The 26,129-nt window shown below is 37.4% G+C and overlaps 5 protein-coding genes across 5 annotated transcripts in view; 2 read left to right on the forward strand and 3 right to left on the reverse strand.

Annotated features, from left to right (window-relative positions):
• The window catches only part of LOC104816756 (probable xyloglucan endotransglucosylase/hydrolase protein 33), a 2,477-nt gene extending 707 nt beyond the window's left edge, over window positions 1-1,770 (forward strand). The window contains exons 2-5 of the mRNA XM_010545702.2: window positions 1-96; window positions 220-320; window positions 426-634; window positions 1,239-1,770. Coding sequence (XP_010544004.1) covers window positions 1-96; window positions 220-320; window positions 426-634; window positions 1,239-1,632 — 800 coding nt within the window. The 3' untranslated portion in view covers window positions 1,633-1,770. The remainder of the gene's footprint in view (window positions 97-219; window positions 321-425; window positions 635-1,238) is intronic.
• Window positions 1,771-9,004: 7,234 nt separating this feature from the next.
• On the reverse strand, window positions 9,005-10,075 carry LOC104816757. Its single transcript, XM_010545703.2, has one exon. The coding sequence runs from the start codon at window positions 9,907-9,909 to the stop codon at window positions 9,223-9,225; it is 687 nt and encodes a 228-aa protein (XP_010544005.1). The 5' UTR covers window positions 9,910-10,075; the 3' UTR covers window positions 9,005-9,222.
• Window positions 10,076-14,726: 4,651 nt separating this feature from the next.
• Window positions 14,727-16,813, reverse strand: LOC109116812. The gene is made up of 3 exons (XM_019202899.1): window positions 16,247-16,813; window positions 15,581-16,075; window positions 14,727-15,389 (listed from the first exon to the last, which is right to left on the reverse strand). Exons 1-3 carry the CDS (start codon window positions 16,811-16,813, stop codon window positions 14,727-14,729), a joined length of 1,725 nt encoding a protein of 574 aa, XP_019058444.1.
• Window positions 16,814-22,712: 5,899 nt separating this feature from the next.
• Window positions 22,713-24,270, forward strand: LOC104816758 (LIM domain-containing protein WLIM1). Its single transcript, XM_010545704.1, has 5 exons — window positions 22,713-23,003; window positions 23,337-23,433; window positions 23,556-23,596; window positions 23,678-23,767; window positions 23,871-24,270. Exons 1-5 carry the CDS (start codon window positions 22,869-22,871, stop codon window positions 24,066-24,068), a joined length of 561 nt encoding a protein of 186 aa, XP_010544006.1. The 5' UTR covers window positions 22,713-22,868; the 3' UTR covers window positions 24,069-24,270.
• An 11-nt stretch (window positions 24,271-24,281) lies between these two features.
• Window positions 24,282-25,994, reverse strand: LOC104816759 (protein ROOT PRIMORDIUM DEFECTIVE 1). Its single transcript, XM_010545705.2, has one exon. The coding sequence runs from the start codon at window positions 25,701-25,703 to the stop codon at window positions 24,447-24,449; it is 1,257 nt and encodes a 418-aa protein (XP_010544007.1). The 5' UTR covers window positions 25,704-25,994; the 3' UTR covers window positions 24,282-24,446.
• Between the last annotated feature and the right edge of the window lie 135 nt (window positions 25,995-26,129).

The following is a 26,129-nucleotide window of genomic DNA, read 5'->3' on the forward strand; positions in this document are numbered from 1 at the left end:
GGATCTCCATCGACGAAGGCTTCTCCCAACGTTTCGGAACTCAAAATATTCAGATCAACGGCACCGCCGCAAAACTCACTCTGGACAAAACTTCTGGTAAATATGAACATGTCTAGCTACATGAAATCTCTTCTCTCTTAACCTGCCTGAATCCCTGTGCTCATTAATTCTTTGAACACATATATATTTATATATATACATATATGATGAATACTGCAGGTGCTGGATTGGTGTCAAAGAGCAATTACCACTATGGTTTCTTCAGTGCAAAGCTTAAGCTTCCTGCCGGCTTTGCATCCGGAGTTGTCGTTGCCTTCTATGTAAGTGTATATTTTCAATAGCTAAAAAGACGTCTCAAGACACGACAGAAGTGAAAACCAAAACCATAAACATGTGTTCGGGTGTATGTATATATGTATATATAGCTATCGAACGCAGAGAAGTATCCGAAGAACCACGACGAGATTGACATAGAGATATTGGGAAGAAGCAGAAGAGACGATTGGGTGGTTCAGACGAACGTGTATGCGAATGGGAGTTTGAGCACCGGCAGGGAAGAGAAGTTCTACTTCTGGTTCGACCCAACTCAAGATTTTCATTATTACTCCGTTATTTGGAACACCCACCACATCTTGTAAGTCCACACCCTTTATTTTTATTTATTTATATATATATATATATAAATCGACCCTTTTATTTTATTTATTGTTGTTGTTATTAAGGTTGGCAAGTATTTAATATATGGCATATGGTCCGGGGTTTTAGTTATTTATTAGGTAGTTGCCGAAACATACCCAACCTTTATTTTGAATGTAGTAGCAATACATGTATTTTTTATATTTTTAAATTCGAAATGAATTATGAATATGATTATACTTTCAAATGATGATGACCTATAAGATAGAACTTCAACTAATGAACACAATTCCTTATCAAATTTCATACAACATGATCTGTCACGATCTATCAAGAGACAACAAACTTATATACTTGGGTCCTTTTTTTTGCAATTATTTATAATAACAAATTCACTACACATCCCTTTTTATTGAGGTCCTAAGGTGTGATTCTGCCCCCAATCTCCATAGAAATACTCATATTATTTCTTTAATGATGGAGATTAAGATTTAAAATTTAAGAAAATGGCCGATAGTTCATTTTGTACCAATGGAAATGTGAAAATGGAAAAAATGGGTTAATGGGTACATGACTAAATAATTTTTTTTTTAAAATTACAGATTCTTGATAGACAATATACCGGTTAGGGAATTTCCAAACCGGGGAGCCTTCACGAAAGCGTACCCGTCTAAACCAATGTCACTATACGTCACCGTTTGGGACGGTTCAGAGTGGGCCACTCACGGCGGTAAGTATCCCGTTAACTACAAGTACGGCCCCTTTGTTGCCTCAATCGCTGACGTGGAGCTTAACGGCTGCTCCGTTGACGGTACCGGGTCGTGTACCAAGTCGGGCGGGTCTGTTTCGGGTCTGGATCCTGTGGACGGTCAAGATTTCGCAACGTTGTCAAAGGAACAAATCACAGCAATGGATTGGGCTCGTAGGAAATTGATGTTTTATTCTTATTGCAGTGACAAGCCTAGGTACAAAGTCATGCCCTCGGAATGCAGATGAATTTTCAAAAAATAATTTATTTATTAAGAAAAATACTGCCGTTGAATGTGTTATTAACATATTTATGACTGTTTTATTAGGATGTGTATCAACGGTCCATGTAATTGCACCTCATTGGTTATAATTTTTTTTTCACTAGGGTTTCTTTAAAATAAAATTACTTTCATGAAATGCAAAAATTTTGTATTTGCATGTGTTTTTTTTTTTATTTGAGGGTTTTTGGATCGTCTTCTAGATACTCGACATTTTTATAGTCGACGAAAATAACTCGATCTAAGAAGTTAGTGACCGCTTCCTAAAACTCTCCCCGTGTGGTCGACAATAACCGGTTGTACCTAACCAAGCCAACCGTGGTTCCACGGCTACGATCTCTGTTCCCCATCTTTGGTTTGTGCGATGGATAGCACAAGCAATACCCCAATGGCACGATTAACCGCAAGTGTACGAATTTTCGAACAAATGGACCGGTTGCTAGACTAATGTTCGATTGGAACTAAATCAATGAACAAACAAATATGGTGTCAACGTGAATGTATATATGCGAACGATATGAAAATAAAAGTTATAAAACGAATCAAACAATCAATAGATGAAATCTGGAGGCTCAAGATTCGTTATGGAGCAGATGTGATGTGGAAAATCAGATAAGTATTTGCTAGGTATACAAGAACTATAATGATCAATTTGTATTGGAGGATTTCAAACAACTAAACCAGGGAGCTCACCTTTCGATATAAAACTCATTATTCAGCATCCCTAAAATCTATATCTCTATGAGATTTGTTGAAACCTAAATACATGAAGAACATTATCACATTTTTAGATCGTTTAAACCATATTCCTATATAAATAAGTTATTCATTCATCCGAATATAAACTCATCTTTCTAAGTGATTCAAATTCTAAAAGTATTGATCGAACGATAATCAATCATCAATACAATCAAGTAAAGATCGAGAAACCGAAACAAATAGATATCTTAAATCAAAAAATAGATTTAAATATATCCAAACAAGAGACAAATAAGAAATCAAATAGGAAAAGAAAAGAAGAGAAGTTTATGTTGAGATATCAGTTCTAATCTTCGAGTTCCGATTTCAATCTTCGATCTTCCTCTTCCCGATACTCAGCTATCTTATTTTTCTCTATTTTATACTCTGTAGATGTATGATTGAACTTTTGTGTGTTTGTTCTGGTTCTGGGTGGGGCTCATCTTTCCTTCCATCTCAATCATCAACTTCCGAAAAATGAAATTAGGTATTCATGCGATTTGTGGACCAGTCCGGTTTAGTTCTAGATCGGTTCTGTTTAGGTTTTTTTTTTTATCAAACTTTTCACTCGACATTCTGGATCGATCTGGTCCAAAATTTTGTAACTTCAGTTATTTATCGGTAGATTGGATCGACTCTCCCTTGAACTGAACCGTTCAGATGCAAGTCTTTATATAAGCTTGGATTGCGTTCTTTATGCTCCAAAATTGCTCTCCATTAAGTTTGAACATCGCTAGAATCATGTTTTACTACAAAGTGAAATACAAACTAATATTATGGTCTAATATACATAACATGTCTAAGAATACATATGAATATCGTGTAAATCATCGGCAAAACATTCTTAAATATAGAGAAAAATAGAAATATCAAATCTTCGCAAACTTAAATTTTTACTCATTTTCATGAATGAATAGTGTCTAAAAAGAAACAATGATCATCAATCAGAATCAAACTGAAAGTTAAAAGCAAAATTTCTATCCAACGTAGATTCTCGTGAATAATAGTTAAACCGATCTATTATGATCTCACTCTCTAAAAATTAATTCGTAGTAGTTATGCGATATCTACCGTTATCTAGAATCTGATAAAGAACTCCACAACCAATCAAACACGTTTTTTGAACCTATTTATCTTTCCACTATGTCTTTTTTGTCTGTATTTTACTGCACACATTTTTCCTTCTTTTTTTTCATGCTCTAACATCTCGGATTACTATGATGTTGAAATTGGCGGGTGTTTCCTGCAAAACTTTTTCATTTTTTCTTCAAATTTATTTTTTGAATACTCGATTCATAATTTAGAACCAAACCATTGCTCTTCAATGCACTGATATTCTCAGTTTGTGATATCGTAATATCGACATAATTCTTTATTCTAGATGTTTTCCGAATTAGATGTCTTTGACATGTAAAATTAGGAACGGATTTTAATGAAAGTTATACATTTGGACTAAATCATATCAATCTTATAGATTTCAACCACCAATTCTACACAAATTTAAGTACCTCCTTCTCTATCATTCCATAGATCATTAAAATGATGTTCAAAACGATGATTACTATGCAATTAGTATCTATAAATTAAATTCAAGTAAAAGTGGAAGTTCGCAATTATAAGGGTAGTGAATAAAGTAGGTGATGTTTTTGAATGCGAGAGTATGGGTTGGAGCGTTTTGAACAAAGTAACAAGGATGAGCTTGGAGAAATCTGTGTGTTGTATTGATCATCTCCATGTAAGAACGCGTTATGAACATCCATTTGGTGAATCTCCCATTTCCGAGCAGCGGCGACAGCCAAGAACGTCCGAACCGTGACCATTTTGGCGACGGGAGCAAATGTATCACCATAGTCTAACTCGTCCACCTGTCGATTGCCAAGAACAACTAACCGTGCTTTGTACCGTTCTACCGTACCATCTGAGCGATATTTGATCTTAAAGATCCATTGACAACCAATAGTTTTCTTTCCCGGGGGGAGCGAAGTAACATACCATGTCTGATTATTTTCCAAAGCAGAAAGCTCCGAGTGCATGGCTTCTTTCCATTTAGGATTGCGTAGAGCATCCTTGTAAGAGCGGAGTTCGGTGTCCGCAGAAATCGCAGCGAGAAAAGCCCGATGAGGTACGGAAAACTCAGAATAATCCAGTGAATGAGCAATCGGGTAAGGACCACCAGCAACCGGGTACGGACCTGAAGGAAAAACAGAGCCAACACCGCAAGGTTTGACGCAGACTGTATTGGTGACGTGATCTTTTAAACGAGTCGACGGAAATTTCTGACGTTTTCCGCGACCAAGATCGTCGGCAGGAAACAGAGTGTCAACCTCGGTGCCCCCCCTGACGGGCGAAGTCTGATCAGTCGAAACAATGATATCTGAAACAGTCGGTAGAGCTGGATCAGGGTCAGGTGCCGTAGCCGAAACAGAACCCGGAGGTGAATCAGACACCGGGGTGGCAGAGGATAGGGACGAAATGAGAGGGAGATCATCATCGGGGCAAAGAAAAGGAGCCGAAACTGTCAGATCCGAAGGATGAGTCGGATTGTCCGACAAAGACGACGTAGCAAACGGGAATTGGTCCTCGCAAAATACGACGTCTCGAGATACGAAGAACCGATGATTGTCGAGATCATAAAGTCGCCATCCTTTCTTACCCGATGGGTAGCCCACAAACACCGAACGAACACTACGAGGGGCAAATTTATCTCCCTTGGTATCCTTGTTATGAGCATAACAAAGGCAACCAATCGAACGTAACTGTGAGTAATCGGGTTTGCGTCCATAAAGAACTTCGAATGGGGTTCGACCGGATAGAACCGTCGATGGAGTGCGGTTAATCAGAAAACCGGCAGCCAAGATACAGTCGCCCCAGAATTCAATCGGAAATGCAGCTTGAAACAGCAGTGCACGAGCAACGTTGAGAATATGACGGTGTTTGCGTTCTACTCTACCATTTTGTTGGGAAGTGTGAACGCACGAAGTTTCATGAGTGATTCCACGAGATCGAAACTCGTCACGAAGGCACAAAAATTCGCTGCCATTGTCGGATCGAACAATACGAACTTTCTTCGAGAACTGGCGGTCGACCATAGCCAAGAAATCGAGAAAGACACGAGAGACTTGATTCTTTTCTGAGAGAAGAAACAACCACACACCGCGAGAATAATCATCAACAATCGTTAGAAAATAACGAGCACCACAGAATGACGGTGTACGATACGGCCCCCACAAGTCGCAGTGAACGAGATCAAAAATATCCGATGTTTTATTTGAACTCAAAGAGAAAGAATCACGCGTTTGCTTGGCGCGCAAACAAATGTCACAAAAACCCAAAGAATCAACAGAACCATGACAAGTAATGCCCGAAATCTGCTCTAATACTTTAGACGAGGGATGCCCCAATCTTCGATGCCAAAGCTCAAACGTCAACTTGTCTCCGGAACGAACAGCAGCGACAATCTCAACGCCCCGAAAGTAATAGAGCCCATCCCGTAACTCACCCGCTCCAATCAGCGTCTTCGTAACGAGGTCCTGGATGAAGCACAACTTGTCAGTGAACTGCACACTACAAGTCCGATCGGCGAGCAACTGAGATACGGAGATCAAATTAACGTGTAATCCATGCACAAAAAAAACATCAGACAGATGGAGAGCCGAAGAAAGACAAACTGTCCCGGACTGATCAGCAATCGTGCGACGCCCATCCGGAAGCACGATATTAAAAGGAGCCATGGGAGAAACATTATGTAAAACGTCGATACAACCAGTCATATGATGAGAGGCCCCGGTATCAAAAATCCAAACAGCAGAAGAGAACGTACCCGAAGAGGTTTCTGTAGCACCTATCTTCCCGGCATTAAGAAGAGAAATTAACGTCTTCCATTGATCCTCACTTATGCCACTCGGCGACGGAGTGTCTGAGGGTAGTGGCATCGGACTAGACGACTGAGGGCCAGTCGGCGGAACAGAGCAAGTGGCATTCGTCGGCAGACCAGGGCAAGCGGCGTTAACACGGCCAGTACCACGGCTGCGGGAGTTCGACGACTGACCACGCCCCCGATTGGAGCGATTCCGAGGACGATCGCCCCACCACTCCGGAAAACCCAAAATTTGGAAGCAGGAATCGGCGTTGTGTCCAGTTCTTCCACAGTTCGAACAGAGGACAGATTTGTCCTTGACCAGAGGAAGAGACCGAGGCTTGGAAGCCGACTGAACCGAAAACGCCGAGATTTCAGTGGATTAAGAATGAGGAAACGACAGCCTCGAGGCTTCATCCTGAATCACCACCATGTAGGCTTCCTCAACTGTCGGAAGAGGGAGACGAGACAGGAGATTTGAACGAACAATACCGAATTTAGCTTCATCAAGACCAAGCAAAAATTCATACAACCGATCCTCTTGCCTCTGTGTCTCCAATTCAGCAGCAATATTGCATGTGCACGCCCCACACTTGCACACTTTCAGAGTTCGAAGAATGCCCAAGTCATCCCACAGTTTAGACAACTTACCGAAATACGACTCCACGGAGAGGCCTTGCTGTCGGCAATTGGCTAAATCGATGCGCAGACGCATGAGACGAGGTACATTCGTCATGCCGAAACGACGCTTAAGATACTCCCATAAATCTGTCGCAAACTCTCGGTGAACAACATCGGAACGAAGACTCGGTTCAAGAGTGTTCTTGAGCCAAGACACAATCAGGGAATTATTAGTTTCCCAATCTTCATAATCTGGAGAAGAGGGATCCGGTGGTGGAATCTTACCGTCCACAAACCCGAACTTCTTCCGTGATTTCAAGGCATGGCGAAAATTGATCGACCATTCCTCATAGTTCGGTCCTCGCAGCAATGGCTGAGACAGGACAAGACCGGGGTTGTCGTTGGGACTCAAATCGAAAGGAGAAATCGTCCTCCTCGGAGTCTCAGAGATCGAGTTCGTCGCGGCGGAAGACATCGCCGAATCAGTCGCAACAATGTTGTCGTGTGTAGTCGCCATCGGAGGAGGAGTAACAAAATCGAGATGAACTAAAAATTGTCGGGCTCTGATACCATAACAAGGTATGAGCTTGGAGAAATCTGTGTGTTGTATTGATCAGGAACCACTATACTTATACAACTCGAAAACAACCCAAGACCTAGAGAATCTCGGACGAATCAAGCAGAGGAAAGGAAAGAGATATACACAAGATATACATGATAATATATATGTCCGATATTCTCGGTAACACAAAGCAATTGTATTCTTGAGTCAGGTAAGTTATATATATATATATATATATATATATATATTCTTTATATTTATTTTCTATCCATGAGGTATTATACAAAAACCCTAAGATTATGTCGGCATCCTAATTTTATATATCGGTATGATTTTTACCCTTTTGGTTTCCGAACAAAAAGATGACTTTGAACTTTTTTTCACAAGACCATCGTAATGGGACAAAGGTGAATAGAAGTCAATAGATGACATGAATGTCCTTTAAATGTTTCTATCTTCATTTCCGTTCCATTTAATGTCTCAATTAATACCACGTTTATCTTTTGGATTTATTTATTTTTATATCATCACTCTCGTTAGATTTTTTTTTTCTTATCATTCTTGGAACTAACGAATATGATACAAGATTTTTTTTATAAAAAAAAAAACATAAACCCTATAAAGTGAAAGAGAGATTTTTCACTTTATAAACTACAAAAGTAAAGGATGTTTGCACAAGTTATAGAGAACGAAAAATTAATAAAGCAATGTTTAATTTATTTTTTGAACATGAAAAAGCGAAATTTTAGATAGACATTTAATTAACAAAAAGAATACTATCTATATTTCGTTTATTAACTGATATAAAAACTGTTCGTGAAAAAAAAAACAGATATAAAAACTGGGAATAATTTTAAAAATTAAACAAAAAATAATGAAAATATAGTCGAAATTTGAAATGTTCATCCCAACTCAGAATTTTTGTAGTTTTGGTTTCCACGTTTTCGATAGAAAATTGTGAAAATGTTGTATTACCATTCAAACCAAATAAAATCGCGCACTAAAGAAAAACTCGTATATAGACTGAGAATTTGGACAATACAAAAATTGAGAATATTTTTTTCTAAAAAAAATCGGCAATATAAAGAAATGAAAATTTTGTTATTTAAGAAAAAGAAGAAAAAGGAAATGAAGCTCATATATGTATATAAGGATAACCATTTTGGTTATTAACCGAGTAGCCGTATCGATAAGATATAATCGTAATTGAACCGAATTCGACATTAAAATTGAACGGTTATGATTTTATTATATCCGAAAAAAATTAAAATCGAACCCCGATTAAAAAAATAACCGAAAAAACCGATAATTTCTTTGAAAAATGAGTTTTTTACAATAAAAAAATATGAATCCGAACTAAACCGAACCGACAAATAACTGTACCAAATTGAACCGAAATTTATATTAAAAACCGAATGGGTATAATTTTTTTATAACCGAAATGACTGAACCCAAATATAATTGAACTGAACCCGAATGCATGGTAGAAAATTAGCCAGAAACAAAAAAAAACTCAAACAAAACGTCGAAGAACTCCACAATTAAAAAAAAAAAACTCCCAAAGAGATCAATTTTTTGGCACATCACTTCGTTTCATCAAAAGATACAAGTCGACGGCAAGAAGCAGCTCGACAAATATTTACATTTCTATGAACTGTCGGAACCCAAAAAACAAAAGAGATTAAAAAACAAAGATTCAGGTTCTTGCTTACTATGGTTTCATCTGTCTCCATTATTAACAAGTATAAACAAAGACACAGAAGAACAAGAACAAGACGTTTTCAGGAGCTTCGTCCACGAGCAGCCAAACAGGGAAACTTCTCCTTGATAGCCGCGTTTTCACGAGTTCTTGGGTTGAACGACGATCCTCTGCTCTCGTTACTCAATTTCCTCGCGAAACTCTTCTTCTTCATCGCCGTCTTCTTGTTTCCGCTACGATCTCTGATCGTTGGAACCAAGTACCAGGCGATACAAGTGCACATAATCGCCACCGAACGTCCAAAAAATGCCAAGAACACAAGGACCAATATCACCGTCACCGGCAAATAGTGGCTCGGTCTCTTCATTCTCTGGAGGTTTACGTTCAGTACACATGGTTTTTGCTCGGTTTTCTTATCTGGGTCTGCCTCTGTGTGCTTCGCTTCTCCATCTGAACTTCCTTTGGACTCGCTCTCGGGTTTAGATTCTTGAACCGAGGCCTTGATCTTGGCATCTCGAACGGTCTTTCCCGGAGTTTTCTCGAGGTTTGATGACTTGATGATCAATGGAACACACTCGCCTGAACTCTTGAACACGAACCTGACGAGAGGAGCCTCTTCCGAGCCGAGTTTCGCGTAAATCTTCTGTCTTTTTTCTTCCAGATCGGACAGAAGAGCAGAAAATTTGTCGAGCCCTCGAGACGAATATGGGTTCTTGTCCTTCCTCGATTTTCTCGGAGATGAACAAGGGCTTCCGAAAGGGCTTACCATGTCGATGAAATCGATGATCAATTATCAAAATCCCTGGTGTTTCTGATCGGAGAATTTAAGGTCTTGGTTGTGGAGGAAAGTGGTTAGGGTCTTGTTTTCCAGACAAAACAGGAGACGATGATGAAGATCATACGGGATTTGTCTGAAAGGCTTATAACTTGACCAGATCTAAGTTTATATATATTTATAATAACTTGGTCAAGATCATTGGCTTGTGGATTAGAAGTTTCCAAGTACATGTATTTCTTGGTCAATTCGGTTGACTTTTTCTTGGAGAAGAAGTGATAATGCAAAACTCATTTTTTAATTATAATAAGGTAAAAAATACAGAGATTATAACATTTTTTTAGTCTCCTAATTGATATGTTTGCATAAGAATATACGTCATTCTCCTCTTATTCTCTCAGCCATCTAATTATCACCACAGCCGTCACAGCGTTAGGTTTTTATTTCACATCCTAAATACTAGATGAATTAAGCCATTTATTCAGAATATTAAATGGAATCTAAATAAAAGGATTTAAAAATGGAAGATTTAATTTTTTTAATAAAAAAATTGAATAAGGGAAAACAAACCAAAATTTTAACCATAATTGCATAAATACTTTAAAATTATCTTTATATTTTATAGATAGATAACGAAACTAAAATTCTAAAAAAATTATTACCATACATAAAAATTCAAATAATTGATATATTATTACCAATAAGCCAAATCCATCGGATATTTACACATTTTTTAAATCTTCTAACTCTTTATATGATTACTTAACATTTATGGTTCACATTATTTGCAAGGAAAAAAAGAACATATACGATGTGTAAGAAGAGATTAAGTACGTGTGTGCATATCTCTTGTTATATATTATATATTTATAATATATATATATATAGAGATATATAAACACCCTACTATACACGGTGAGAAGAATAACTTAATACCAAAGACCTGACGATGGGGATGCCATGACTTGGAAAAGAAGATTTGAAATGTTTCTAGAATCAAATTTTTTTTTTTCATATTTTAATTTAATATATTTCCACCAAATTTGTTTTACCAGTTTTTTCAAATATCTCAACCCGATTAATTGATTAGTTTATTGTCGGGTCGGTTCTATATATAACCCTTTTGCAAAAAAAAATAATTATAAAAAGATAATATGATTTTTTTTAAACTTCATATAAATATATAAATTTTGAAATTTCCACCAAAAATAAATAAACTTTTAAAAATTGTAATAAACTCAATCTACTGTTTGCAAAGATATATACATTTATATTAATATTTCTATAGTTTAGTTTTTCTATAAATTTTAAAATATGTGTGTTTATATGACAATTTTTGAAAATTTTTATTTTTCATACAATTACCCTAATCAAGATCATCACTACTTTCCGTTTAAAAAAATTATTTTTCATCAAATATATTGTTATTAATTTTGTAGATAATTATTTTTAATCTCTAATAAAATAGTATTTACAAAATTTGAATATAATTTAAACTCAAATAAAAAACCGAAAAAATAGAAAAAAATTTATTCCACATTCGAATCAATTTTTGAAAGCAAAATGACGATTTCATCTTCAATAAGAGATTTTGAAAGGGGTATTTCTGAAAATCTGAAAGTCGATCGGATCACCAAAGTAAGAATAATACGTTAAATTATGATTTTCCATTTGGAATTTGGAGCTATTTAGGATTTGGAGACTTCCAAATAGAGTAAGGGTAACAATATTGAAGTCGTATAGCTAAGCAAGTTGTAAGAATATTGAAGTCGCATAGGTAAACTAGTCACAAGTCATATTGTAACGACTCGCGATCACTACGAAACGTTGAAACTACTCTCACACACCAATACGAGATATTCCAATGTGTTTTGTCTACATTCACATGCATAGTTATATACTTCTTACTAGGTGATAACGCAAATCTAGGTATATAAATAATGTTCAAGTGATAAAAACCTAGATACAGCGAATACCGCAAGGATACGGATCAACTGTAGTACCAGGATCGAACGCAGGGAATAGTTAACACTAAGGACAAGGCTCGACTAAGAATCAGATCAGGAAATAGCAGATGGAATAGATGAATACCAAAAATAAAGCAATAAATAAACTAAGTAAAATCAGAAATTAAACCACCGTAGCTTCGGGATAACCTTAATGCGCAGAGATTGTTTCTAAGGATGGAGAATCTACGAATATCGAACTCTAATCGGGGATCTCAAGTTCTAATATCAAATTTGGCTTTCTCAAGTCCTAAATCCACTATCCAATAATTTAACCTATCGATCTCTCAACCTAATAGATTAAAATATCAAACGCATTAACGATCACTATCACAGTTCCTAAACCGATTAACCTATCTCTCAATAGTCTTAATCAATTCATTCAATGAATTCGTTCTGAATCTAATTCCAACTCTCGTTGTAAATCAGAATCTAAGATCAATCAATCAACAGGTCAAGAAGATCAAAAGCAATAAACTCAATTCTATTAAACCACCGAGTATCGGTAACGTAGTCTCGGAAAATAAAAACCAAACAAATCCCTACAAGGTTAAATCCCTAGTTACAGTGAAACGACTACTCACTACCCATAACAACAAACGAGTTCAAATCAATAAGAAGAAACATAGAAACAGATAAAGAAGACTCGCAGCGATTTCTTGACGACGATTCTTCAATCTCTGCTCCCGGGAAACTCCGTCTTGATTCTTTCTCGAGTTCTCTGGCTTCTCCTGTGACCTCTCGATAGTTTCCGAAGCCCAAGACGTCCTCTATTTATTTGCTTGGCAGCTAAGCTTCTTCCTTTGCTGAAAACGGAAGTTCATATTCAAAATAGAAAGTTTTCCCGTAATGCAACACGGCCGTGTCGAATGCAACACGTGGCCGTGTCAATTCTCTGTTAAAAATCTGCACTTTAGACATGGGCTGAACACGGGCGAGTTTGAATCAACATGGCCGTGTCGAATGACAACACGGTCCGTGTCAATTCACTGAGCAAAACTTCACTTTTTTCAGCACGGACACAACACGGCCGTGTCGAATGCAACACGGTCCGTGTCGATTCTTCAACTCGAACATGCTTGACAGATTTGCTCATAACTTTTTGCTCCAACGTCGGATTTGTGCGAATTGGTGTCTATGCGTAGATATTGAAGAGAGCTTTCCAATAAGGTAGAGAACACATAATTTGGACTTGTAGATTGGAAGTTATTTAACTTGCAAGATCTGACTTTTTAGGCTTCATGTTTTTCACCGGAACAACTCCAAATGTTCCCGTTTCGTCTGTGATGTTTCGTAATCCATGTTTTCCACTCCTTTTGCTCTCTTTTATGCGTGAATACCTGTTTTGACATCAAAGAAAGCAACCAAGCAATATCGAGACCTAATTACTCTAGAATGTCTATAAATATGCAAAACCGAGTAAAATGCACTAGGCATCTTATACCAAAATGTCACCAAAATACATGTTATCAAACACCCCCAGACTTAAACATTTGCTCGTCCTCGAGCAAATACTCCGTGAAAAGCGATCTGAAAGGAGGGTGAGACAATGACATAACTCAAAATGATAATCGAGAGCGAAACCTCTATCCGATCTAGATCCCCGTGAACAATGATCAAGTCTGTCTAGTATGATCTCCCTCTCTAAAGGATAGTCTTTCCTAGCTATGGGATCTATACCGCTACCAAGAACCAATCCAAGAACTTCAATCATCTACCAAGCATGTTTCTCGAACCTATCACGTCATTCTACCTAATCGTATCTAGTCTACGCTTTCGGTATTCATTTTTTTCTTCTTCTCTTTTTTTTTCTTTCATCTATCTAGATTTTTTTCTTTTACTAGCATCTCGGGTTCCTAGGACGTTGAAGTTGAAGGGTTCCTAATCAGTTTTTTTTCGATTTTGTTTATTGGATAACCCGACCCACAACTTAGACCTGAACCATCAAATTGATGCACTCATGTCCTCGAACGATTTTTGTTGACGATAATGACAGCGGAGTGTCGAGATGCTCACTATCTTTTTCTGCACATAAAGAAATAAGAATGCATTTGATAATAGACTTTACCGATTTCAGCAAACATGGGAAAGGTTCTTATAGAAACTTTTCTACTTGGCTAGACAACATCTGTCCCATGGGTTCCAACCAACGATTTCTATCCCACAAGCCATTCTAAAAAATCCTAAAGGTCAGGCAATCAATTCAACAAAACATAACCACGTTCAACGGATCACAATGTTTTCAAGACGTTTCTATTCTCTCATATCATGGGTCATCATATCAATGCTCAAAACGGTTTAATGCACGTGATCTTATATGTCCTAAACACTATGAGAATGCACAATCCTTATAACAAACTATATGATCCTAATGCATCTTATATGCACATGCAACTAAAAAATGAAAATAAAAGGAAAAAATGCATGCAACACTACTCTAAATAGATATGGTTTGGCGTTAGACGAATCCTCCCCCAGACTTGAACTAGACACTGTCCTCGGTGTCAAATTTCGTCCAGTACAGGCAACCAATAAGATGAGTCAAAAGAGAAGAAAATCAAAAAGGGAAAAGAATACTTAGCTCGCGATGTTCGTTCACTCGCACTTAAGTCTGCCTACGTCTATCGCATAGCTAGCTTCCTCGCCTCCTTAATTCCTCATTAGAACTCAACCTGATGATAAGAGACACAAACCAATATTCGATGCAAAAAGAAAAAGAAAAAGAAAGGAAAGAAAAACTAACCTAAGAACTCGGGTTGCCTCCCGGGAGCGCTTGTATAAGGTCTTTAGATTGACCAAACTCTCTCAACTATCGGATGGGTCTAATGGGCGAAGATCATCGATCTTCTGCCAACCTGGATCATGAAGTTTAAGAGCATCTCTACAACAAAATGAGTTTGAGAAACGAGGCGTACCTAGTAGAGAAAAATCTGGTGGTGGTATATGAGATTCGAGCCAGTTCTCACGATGGTCTGATGAGTTAGTGACCTGCTCAACCATGTTAGCTTCTTTCTTACCTTTTGTCCTATCTGGATCTGGTCCTCTCTTAACCTTGTGTATGTGGTCCTGGTTCTTAGGCGTTTTGAGCTTGTAAACTAAACAAATAGATTTCACACTTTCGTCTGGATTATCATTTTGATTGAGCATGAATTCTATTGTCTCGTCTCCAATGGACATAGTAAGACGACCCGCTCTGACGTGGATGACGACATCTTCTGTGTTGAGAAAGGGACGCCCTAGAATGATAGGCATGCTTGATTCTGCATCCATGTCAAGAACCACAAAATCGACAGGTATGTAATAATCACCCACCTTAAGTGGCATATCCTCTAGTATACCTGCAGGCTGTTTGGTCGACCTATCTGCCAACTGTAATATCATTTGTATGGGTTTGAGTTCACCCACACCTAGTCTCTTGAAGATCGACAATGACATTAGGCTTACGCTTGCTCCTAGATCACATAATGCCTGTTCAATAAAGAGATTGTCCAGTTTGCAAGGAATGGAGAAACTACCTGGGTCTGCCATCTTACAGGGCAAATCGTGCTGAAAAACGGCACTGCACTCTTTGGTTAATGCTACTGTCTCCTTCTCCACTGTCTTCTTCTAGCCAGAATATCCTTGAGAAATTTGGCATAAGAGAGCATTTGAGTGATTACCTCATGAAAAGGTATTGTGACCTTCAATTTCTTTATCATGTCCGTGAAGCGCTTAAACTGGTTGGCCTCTTTTTGTTGCACAAGTCGTGAAGGGAATGGAACTGGAGGAGGTCTGGGAGGTGGAGGTACATACTTTGGTTCTTCCTCACATGTCATCTTAATTGGAGTATCTGTAGGCGGAATGTTAGAGGTGATCGCAGATCTAGAGTAAAAAGACTCATCTTTTTCAAGAGTAGGGGGGACAACATCCTCAAGTTGTTTCCGGCTTCTCAAGAACACTGCATTGCAGTGCTCTCTAGGATTTGTCTCGGGTTTCCCGGGAAGTGATCCTTGAGGTCGCGAAGGTATAGAGGCTGCGAGTTGAGCTATTTGGTTATCGACAAGTTTCAAGTGCCCGTCGGTCTCTTGTTGATGTTCACGCATCTCGGTGCGAATAGCTTCTTGGCCCTGCATAAGCTGTGCGAACATAGACTTAAGATCGAGGTCAAAATCTACCTGTTATGAAGACGGAGACAGAGCGTAATTTTGCTGAGATTGAAGAGGTGCTTGGTAGTATTGAATGGCCTGATTCTGATGTTGTGGGGGATCTCGGGGTCGAGGTTGATGTCCTTGAGAAAGACCCTGATTAGCCGAACCACCAAAATATTTGTGGGGAGTATTCAAGACATTGGAAGAATTATTGTACGAGAAGTTTGGATGATTCTTCCACCCCGGATTGTACACATTCGAGTACAGGTTGTTATCTACGTAGTAGACATCTTCGATCATGTACCCGTTGGCTGATGTGTCTAAGTCTGAGATCTGATGAGCATTCTCAACCTGGATTTTAAGTTTTGCCAATTCTGCACGTAATGCCTGAATTTCAGATAGACTTTCCTTACCTGCACGACTGTCTTTGAGGCTAACGTTTCTGATAAACTCGTGAGAAGGAGCACACTCGTTGGCCATCTTGTTGATCTGTTGCTCTATGAAGTCGAATGACTTTTCGTTGAGGCTTCCTCCACATGCTACTCGAATAAGAACCTGAGTGTCCTCCTTTAATCCCTGCAAGAAAGTGGAAATAAGGTACCTTTTATCCCATCCATGGTGAGGACATGTTCTCTGGTATCCTTGAAAGCGATCCCAAGCTTCACGTAAGGATTCATCAGGTTCCTGCAAAAATGAGTTAATCTGTTCTTTCGCGAGCTGGGTCTTGCTAGCGGGAAAAAACCGCTGCATGAACTTTTCTTGCATCTGTTCCCATGAGAATATGGAATCTGGAGATAGTGTGTGGAGTCATTCCAGAGCAGTATCCATTAAGGAGAATGGCAAGGCTATGAGCATGAGAGACTCATCGGTTACTCCGCGGACTGTCCTCACTGACTGGCATAGTAGCTTGAATCGAGTCAAGTGAGGGATCGGGTCTTCGTTAGGTCTACCTCTGAAAGCCGATGAGCTCAACATATTGATGAATGTCGGTTGAAACTCAAAATTGTTACGATCGATGTCAGGCCGGCGAATGCATGAAAGCTGTTGAATGTACTTAGGCTGAAGGTATGCCCCATAAGTGTCATTGTTGTTCTCAGCAACTATAACACGTTCCTCCATCTTTCTTTGCGTCGTTTCTTCTTTAAATTGCGCTTAGCGGACTTCTCGATTTCAGGGTCAAGAGGTACTAGGTTGTCAGGCCCAGAACTCCTGGTCATACACCGGAAACCTGCACACCAGAAAGTCGAACAAACACAAAGAATAGATCAAGAAATCGAGGGAAAAGAAAAAGAAAAGAAAAGAAAAAAAATCTAGATTCAAAGGAATCTTTATCATAGCGCTAAACTATTCCCCGACAATGGCGCCAAAAACTTGATAACATAAATTTAGGTATAGAAATAATGCTCAAGTGATAAAAACCTAGATACAACGAATACCGCAAGGATACATAGCGCTAAACTATTCCCCGACAATGGCGCCAAAAACTTGATAACATAAATTTAGGTATAGAAATAATGCTCAAGTGATAAAAACCTAGATACAACGAATACCGCAAGGATACAGATCAACTGTAGTACCAGGATCGAACACAGGGAATAATTAACACTAAGGACAAGACTCGACTAAGAATCAGATCAGGAAATAGCAGGTGGAATAGATGAATACCGAAAATAAAGCAATAAATAAACTAAGTAAAATCAGAAATTAAACCACCGTAGCTTCGGGATAACCTTAATGCGCAGATATTGTTTCTAAGGATGGATAATCTACGAATATCGAACTCTAATCGGGGATCTCAAGTTCTAATATCAAATTTGGTTTTCTCAAGTCCTAAATCCACTATCCAATAATTTAACCTATCGATCTCTCAACCTAATAGATTAAAATATCAAACGCATTAACGATCACTATCACAGTTTCTAAACCGATTAACCTATCTCTCAATAGTCTTAATCAATTCATTCAATGAATTCGTTCCAAATCTAATTCCAACTCTCGTTGTAAATCAGAATCTAAGATCAATCAATCAACAGGCCAAGAAGATCAAAAGCAATAAACTCAATTATATTAAACCGCCGAGTATCGGTAACGTAGTCTCGGAAAATAAAAACCAAAAAAATCCCTACAAGGTTAAATCTCTAGCTACAGTGAAACGACTACTCACTACCCATAACAACAAACGAGTTCAAATCAATAAGAAGAAACATAGAAACAGATAAAGAAACTCGCAGCGATCTCTCGACGACGATTCTTCAATCTCTGCTCCCGGGAAACTCCGTCTTGATTCTCTCTCGAGTTCTCTGGCTTCTCCTGTGATCTCTCGATAGTTTCCGAAGCCCAAGACGTCCTCTATTTATTTGCTTGGCAGTTGGGCTTCTTCCTTTGCTGAAAATGGAAGTTCATATGCAAAATAGAAAGTTTTCCCGTAATGTAACACGGTCCGTGTCAATTCTCTGTTAAAAATCTGCACTTTAGACATGGGCTTAACACGGGCGAGTTTGAATCAACACGGTCATGTCGAATGACTACACGGTTCGTGTCAATTCACTAAGCAAAACTTCACTTTTTTCAGCACGAACACAACACAGCCGTGTCAAATGCAACACGGTCCGTGTCGATTCTTCAACTCGAACATGCTTGATAGATTTGTTCATAACTTTCTACTCCAACGTCGGATTTGTGCGATGGTGTCTATGCGTAGATATTGAAGAGAGCTTTCCAATGAGGTAGAGAACGCGCAATTTGGACTTGTAGATTGGAAGTTATTGAACTTGTAAGATCTGACTTTTTAGGCTTTATGTTTTTCACCGGAACAACTCCAAATGTTCCCGTTTCGTCTGTGATGTTCTGTAATCCATGTTTTCCACTTCTTTTGCTCTCTTTTATGCATGAATACATGTTTTGACACCAAAGAAAGCAACCAAGCAATATCGAGACCAAATTACTCTAGAATGCCTATAAATATGCAAAACCGAGTAAAATGCACTAGGTATCCTATACCAAAATGTCACCAATATATATGTTATCACTAGGTCATCCATTCTTAAATTGTTCTAGAACTAACACGTTTAACTGAAAAGATAGGTATACTTTGTTGTTATAAGTAGATCAACTAGTTCTTTTTAAGTTATTTTACACCGTATACTCTCATACATATATAGATCTCGAATCTCTCTAATTCATATGTGTTTGATTCATTCCCTTATTCTTATGCCTAGTAGTATTTAAGGAATCGCTCCTTATCCGTGTCATTTGAACCGATGATCACTCACAACCCTTATCATAGCTCAGGATATCACACGTATGCATAGAAACTCGCAGTTCTTGAGATAGAAAACTTGCTAATTTATTTGATTTAATTATTCTTATGACTTCTTGACTCATGTGACTAGCTAACTTTATTTGGAAAACTTGAAAACCCTTACTCTATTTGGAAGTCTCCAAACTTTAAATAACATCAAATTCCAAATCAAAAAACATAACTTAACATATCATTCTTATTTTGCCTGTTGAATTTTCTAGTGTCTTGACCTTGATTCATAATTACCTGGTGATTCGGTTCTAGGGTTCAATTAGTGGAATATAAACATAAATTTTTTTTCGCCCAAGAATACAATATGCATGTTAAAGATCTCAAAAAACGAGACACTAACCTTTTGAATCGATGAGATTTAACTACACAATTAATGGCTTGTAGATATGTAGATTCAAAATAATCTATAGGTGTTGAAGAGTATAAACCCCTATACAGATATCCATTTGATGCATTAGAATCTAACTCTTTAGATGATGTCTAATAGGATTAGAGACTCTCTTATGTGCTAGAATTTCTAAGAAGTTAGGATTTTGTTTTTGGATCTTAGAATTGTTCTAAAGTCGTAAGTCAACATACCCTAGATATTGAAAATGAATCCTTTTGATAAGCACTTTCGAAATCCTATTTATTTTTTTTTTGTAAGATTCACGATTTTTTATAAATGAAACTCAAATCAATTTTCTTTTAAAGCGGTTCAATTTAAGTTAGGATATCTAATTTAAATCGGTACGAGTTAGTCTAACTCAGTCTGATTCAAAATTGGATCGATTCGAGTTAGTTCTAACTCGATCTAGTTTAAACTTTTGAGCAAAAATCTGATTTTTTTTTATCAGAACACCAATTCGATCATTAATCTTTAATTAATTGACAATATCGAACTCTTAACTTAAACTTACATAGGTTATTTGTTCATCCCTTTTTGTGTGATCCTATAGGTTTATTCGACACGATAGTAGTCTCAAAATTCAATTTCCGGGTACAAATCAGAAGTGGCATCTAATAAGACATTATGACTATCCTTACAGAATACAGTTAGAGATAATTTAACCAAAAGACAATTGTAACTTAAGCAATGATTCTTTTGTCACTCAATATCATTTGTCGAACATAAGGTATAGAGTCAACCACCTTATCTGATTTGACTATTTTTTTCGTTCATTAAACAAACCGTAAATAATATATGATAATCATTTATAGCAGAGCCATAAATTTCTGCAGCTCTATTCATTCGAGAGTTCCAAAGATATCTCTCTTTTTATTATCTATAATTCTATATATTATTCGTAATATACCTCAACAACGTCGTTATCTCTCTCATTTTCAATCAGCATGTCACGAACTTTCTTTTTCATTAGTCGTCTTTTTCACAGGAGACGCATCCAAAACTGAAATCAAAAAGTTTTTACTACCTATGTCTAATAATTTATTGATATATATGGGGTGACCAGTAAGCAGTCACCCGCAATCGTAGCGATTGCGACTTTTAGCGATTACGGACGATTGAAAAAGTGATTGTTGAAATCGCAATCGTCCGCAATCGCAACAAAACATCAATATTTTAATCGCAGGTAAAAGATTGCGTTACGATAGCGTTTTGCAGCGTTTTGATTAAATAACCAAAATACCCCTAATATTAATTAATATATATACATACATATCATATTATATATATAAAGAACTTACGTATGCATATATATACATGAAATATATAAATACATACACATATAATACATATATACATACATACATATATACATACAAACATACATATATATACACAAACAATCATATTTACATACATACATCTATACACACATACACATACATCTATATATATATATACATACATAAATATACACATATATATATATATACACAAAAAACTAATTAAAAATATTTAAAAATGATTAATATTGTATATAATAAAATGATATTTTTTTTGTAATTTAAACCAAATCGCAATCGTAATCGCTGTCAACCAATCGTTCTAAATCACAATCACTCGTAATCGCTATCAACCGCAGTTTTTCTACCAGTTAGTACCAATTGCCTAAAATGCCTGCAATCGTCGGGATTGCGATTGCAATTCCACCAGTCAACACCATAGAAGAAGGTGTGTTTGTTGGATCTTGAACATAACTAAAATATTGGAATAAAAATTGTAACATTTTGAACTTGCTATTTCCATAAAATCAAATTATATGAAGTAAAAGTTCATTAAATATCCTCTAACATTAATCAAAATAAGAAATTATGTGTTTTTGTCTTACAATTGTCACATTTGGTTTAGATAACAAAAAAGAAAGAAAAAAGAGAGAAAGATATATCGGTCCTGAATATATTATAAATAAATAAAATATCAAAACGAAAGCATGTTTATATAAAATTATAGAAATCATGATTATGATGGATTATATAATATATTATGTAATGATTACATAATATCTTCCAGCCATCAGCTATGTAATAATGGCGACTCATCAATCCAACTAATTATTTGTAAAAAAATACAGCTCAACCCCAAACCACCTTAATGGCAAAGCATGTTTGACATATGTATATACACACACTAGACACATATACATACATACTTGTGTATATATATATATAGAATTCCAACTAATTTAACTATAATCTAATCACCTAAATCATTATCTTTAATCGGATAAAGATCCTTTACAGTTGTGTTTTCTTCCTTCAAGATTGACCAAAAGAAAAAGAGAAAGACAACTGTTGGAATGAACCCAAGAAAAGAAATGGGATTTAACAGCTAAGCTAAGCATAATTAAGTCACTGTGTTAATCCACCAATTACTTAATTAATTACCTGTTAATTAAGACGAGTCAATTATGTGGAAAAAAACATACAAAAATATATTGGGGGGACATGAATAATTGACAAAGAAACAAAATCCACCGAACGCTGTCTTTTTCTTTTTAGTTTCTCTCTCTCTATCTTTATATATTTATCCTTTCGAATCAGATAAATGGCAACAAATTCAAAATTTGTGGAAAAGATTCAAAAATTTTGAATATAGAAAAAATTTCAGATTTTGACCCTTTTATATAATTTTGTTTGAATACTATATCATCTTCAAATTGTTAATCACCGCATCTTGTTAAAGGATGTTGGATTCTGCTTCTAGAAATCAAGATATAGATTTTTAAAAAATGTTTTGAAAGTTTTAAATATTTTTGCCCTCGCTGATTTAGATTTTCTTCTGTCTTTTTGGTGTAAACGCAAAAAATATAAATATAAATACACAGATGCAAAAAGAAAATATATACAGCTTTTTTCTAATTTATTTTTTATATTCTCTTTCACTTTAAAAGAAAAGAAAAGCCAATTCATCTCCATCTCTTTGGTCCCCTCATTTACAAGCTACCATTATTTTCCATCTTTCTTCTTCTTTCTTCTTCTTCTTCTTCTTCATCATCATCATCATCTTCAGTTTTAAGCCTCTGAGTTTGGTCTGATTCCGACAAGAGCACAAAGAACACAACAATGGCGTTTGCAGGAACTACCCAGAAATGTATGGCCTGTGACAGAACCGTTTACCTCGTCGACAAGTTAACTGCCGACAACCGTGTTTATCACAAAGCCTGTTTCCGGTGTCATCACTGCAAAGGAACTCTCAAGGTAAAAGCGAACAACTTTGGGTTTGATTCTGCTTTCTCTTTCCATTCCCTCTTCTGGGTCTGTTTATCAGATGAAAGTCTGAAAGGAAGTAGAATCTTGGATTTGGTGTCTTATATGCCGAAGGATCTGATGTGAGAGATCTGTCTGCAACGCAGGAGATGGAATCTTGGGTTATGGGTTTTGGTTAGCATTTGGAATCTCTGGTATTTGAAAATGAATCTGATGAAACAAGATTTGATTTGCGGATTAGGAAGCAGAATCTTGAGATGGAATCTCTGGTATTTTGTTCAATGAAAGATGAATCAGAAGTGAAAAGATCTCCCTTCTTTGCAGCTTAGCAATTACAACTCATTTGAAGGAGTTCTCTACTGTCGGCCACATTTCGATCAGCTCTTCAAGAGAACCGGAAGTCTTGAGAAAAGCTTCGAAGGTAAAATATCTAAAACTCAATAGACAGAGCACAAATGGTAAAATGTGATATAGCACTTGTTTTTCCTCTTTCAACAATCAAGAATCTAAAGTTTGGTTCATGTTCTGTCTTTGACCATACAGGGACACCAAAGATCGGAAAACCCGAAAAACCAGACGGAGAGGTAAATTCCGCACCGACGTTCTTGATGATCTTGTCGCTCGTCGTGATTCTCTTCTAACGTTTGATCTGAGGGTTTTGACAGAGACCTGCGGCGAACAAAGTGTCGAGCATGTTTGCAGGGACCCGAGAAAAATGTGTTGGCTGCGACAAAACTGTGTATCCCATCGAAAAGGTCAGAATCCCAACAAAACCATCAAATATGGGTATGTCTTGTCTGAATCAACCTCCAACAAACTGTAAAATGATCATGGACGCCATTTTTAAATGTCTTGAAGGTGTCGGTGAATGGAACTCTGTACCATAAGAGCTGCTTCAAGTGCACACATGGAGGATGCACTATCAGCCCATCGAACTATGTAGCTCATGAGGGCAAACTCTACTGCAAGCATCACCATATTCAACTCATCAAGGAGAAGGGTAACTTGAGCCAGCTCGAAGGCGATACTGCCACCAAGGAGAAAATGGCTGCTTAGACTACGGAATTCCTCTGTTTTACTAGTAATCGTGAACAGAGTTTCACCATCTTCTGCTTCATTTGTTTGCTGTTTTCTTGGTATTTTCACTCCTATCTTTCCATCAATATGCTTATCAGATTTCTTTGGGTTCTTGAGATAAACGATGTGGTTGTATGCTTCTGAGAAATTCCACTGTATTGGCCATTGAACCTCTGCTTCACTCTAGTAATCAAATCATAATCTTGGGTCAAGTATCACCATCTTCTGATTCATTTGTCAGCATTCTGAATCTTCCCTTCCTTTGAAACACAATCCTTCTTCCAGTTTTCTTCCGGTTTAGCATCTATATGGATACAAATGTAGCAACTTTGCCAAAAAAGAAGAAGTTTTTATCAGTTAATCATCAAAGAGGATCTTGTAGAACCGTTTCCTCTCTTCCGGATCAAACAGGCCGTCACGTTTATCCTCGCCATTGTCTCGTTCATTTTCGTCATCTTCATCAAGAATCTTGTCTTTCCTTTTCACGAATTCGATGCCTTTCTTTCTTTTCTTCTCCAAATTCACCAAATGACGCCTCCGGTTATATTCATGCAACCCTTCTTGCATCAGTTCACCAAATTTATCCTTCACAACCACAAGAGGGTCCTTGTGAATCAACTCCGAACCATTGTAGCCTTCCCTAAGAAGCACTGTGTAGATCCGATACTTGTTCGAGACATAAAACATATCCGGATGTTTCAGAAGCAGAACATTCAGCTTCTCCGGCAAACAAAACTCTCTCTTGAAATGACCCAGCTTTATAATCGACAGCTTCTTCCACATTGTCAGCGAGAGCAATTCGTGAACCAAACCAACTGTTCTCTTCTTCATCTCCTTTGAACCTTCGACCAAGCCCGTTGGATCTGAGTAAGGGGAGATGTAAGGAGAAGCATTGAACTCTCTAAATCTTTCCCACGATTTCGTCCATGTAGATGGCAAGCAACACGAGAAACTAGGCTCGATGCCAAGCTCCATGGCTGCAGATTCCACAGCAGAAACCGCCAATTCGGGCTTCCAAGACAAGAGCTCAATCTCCATTGAGCTCTTCCTCCCGGTGTAATTAACCAACCGAAACATATCAGAGTACTTTGGTAATATCCTGACAACATAGTCATCAGGGAAGCCATAACTACGTTTCAACTCATTAAGCTTCACGACATTCATCCTCTGATTAACGCTCATCATGAGAAGCTTAGCCAATCTCTCAGCAAACACAGGCTCTTGCTGTTCTTTCACCAACTCTTCCTCCTCTACCAATTCCAACATCCGCTTAGTTAAACGACAATAGTGCTGGTCATTCTCGAGATACACATCGAAGCAACAAGGATATTTCTTGAGCCAGTTCAAAGCTTTCCCCTGCAGATCGAGGGTCTTGAACTTCTTCTGAAGATGTTTAACGGTCGCTGCCTGATCCGGACATCTTAAGATGATGTTCTTGATCTGATTGTTAACTATCCATCTCCTGTTTCTAGAGAGGGCGGATTCGAGATCAGGCTCTTTCTTCATTGACCAGAGAGAGAATCTACGGATGCAGAAAGGAAGAGACTTTGACAGATGTGACGTAGCAGCAACGTAAGTACCCAAGCTTTGAAAAGATTCTCCGAGCCTCGCCATCTTGTTGCTTCGGAGAATTTCCCCAGAAAATCAACAGAGAATGACGATATGAACCAATCTAAAATAACATAAAAAAAAAGGTTCCATTTTTTTTTACGTCTTATATTCAGATTTCTTCAACAATCAGACCTTTGCCTTCAGATTCTCACCGATCCCGACAGTGATGTCGAAGATTCTTGTCGATCGAGAGAGAAGTAGACATAACCTGTGGTGACTAGGGCAAGGATTCGCCCCTCCACACTCGGAGAGAAACTACAGATTCACAGTGTGTGTATATATACATACACTGTGTATATGTATATATCTTCACGATAAATGAGAAGAAGCAACTTTGAGGTTCTTATACATGGGCTTGAATGGGCCCATATATTGGGAATTTTATGACAGAAATATTTTTGGGGTTTTCTCCAATGAGTTTTAAAACCC

Source organism: Tarenaya hassleriana, unplaced genomic scaffold (assembly GCF_000463585.1).
Source record: "Tarenaya hassleriana unplaced genomic scaffold, ASM46358v1 Cleome26, whole genome shotgun sequence".
Taxonomy (NCBI): Eukaryota; Viridiplantae; Streptophyta; class Magnoliopsida; order Brassicales; family Cleomaceae; genus Tarenaya; species Tarenaya hassleriana.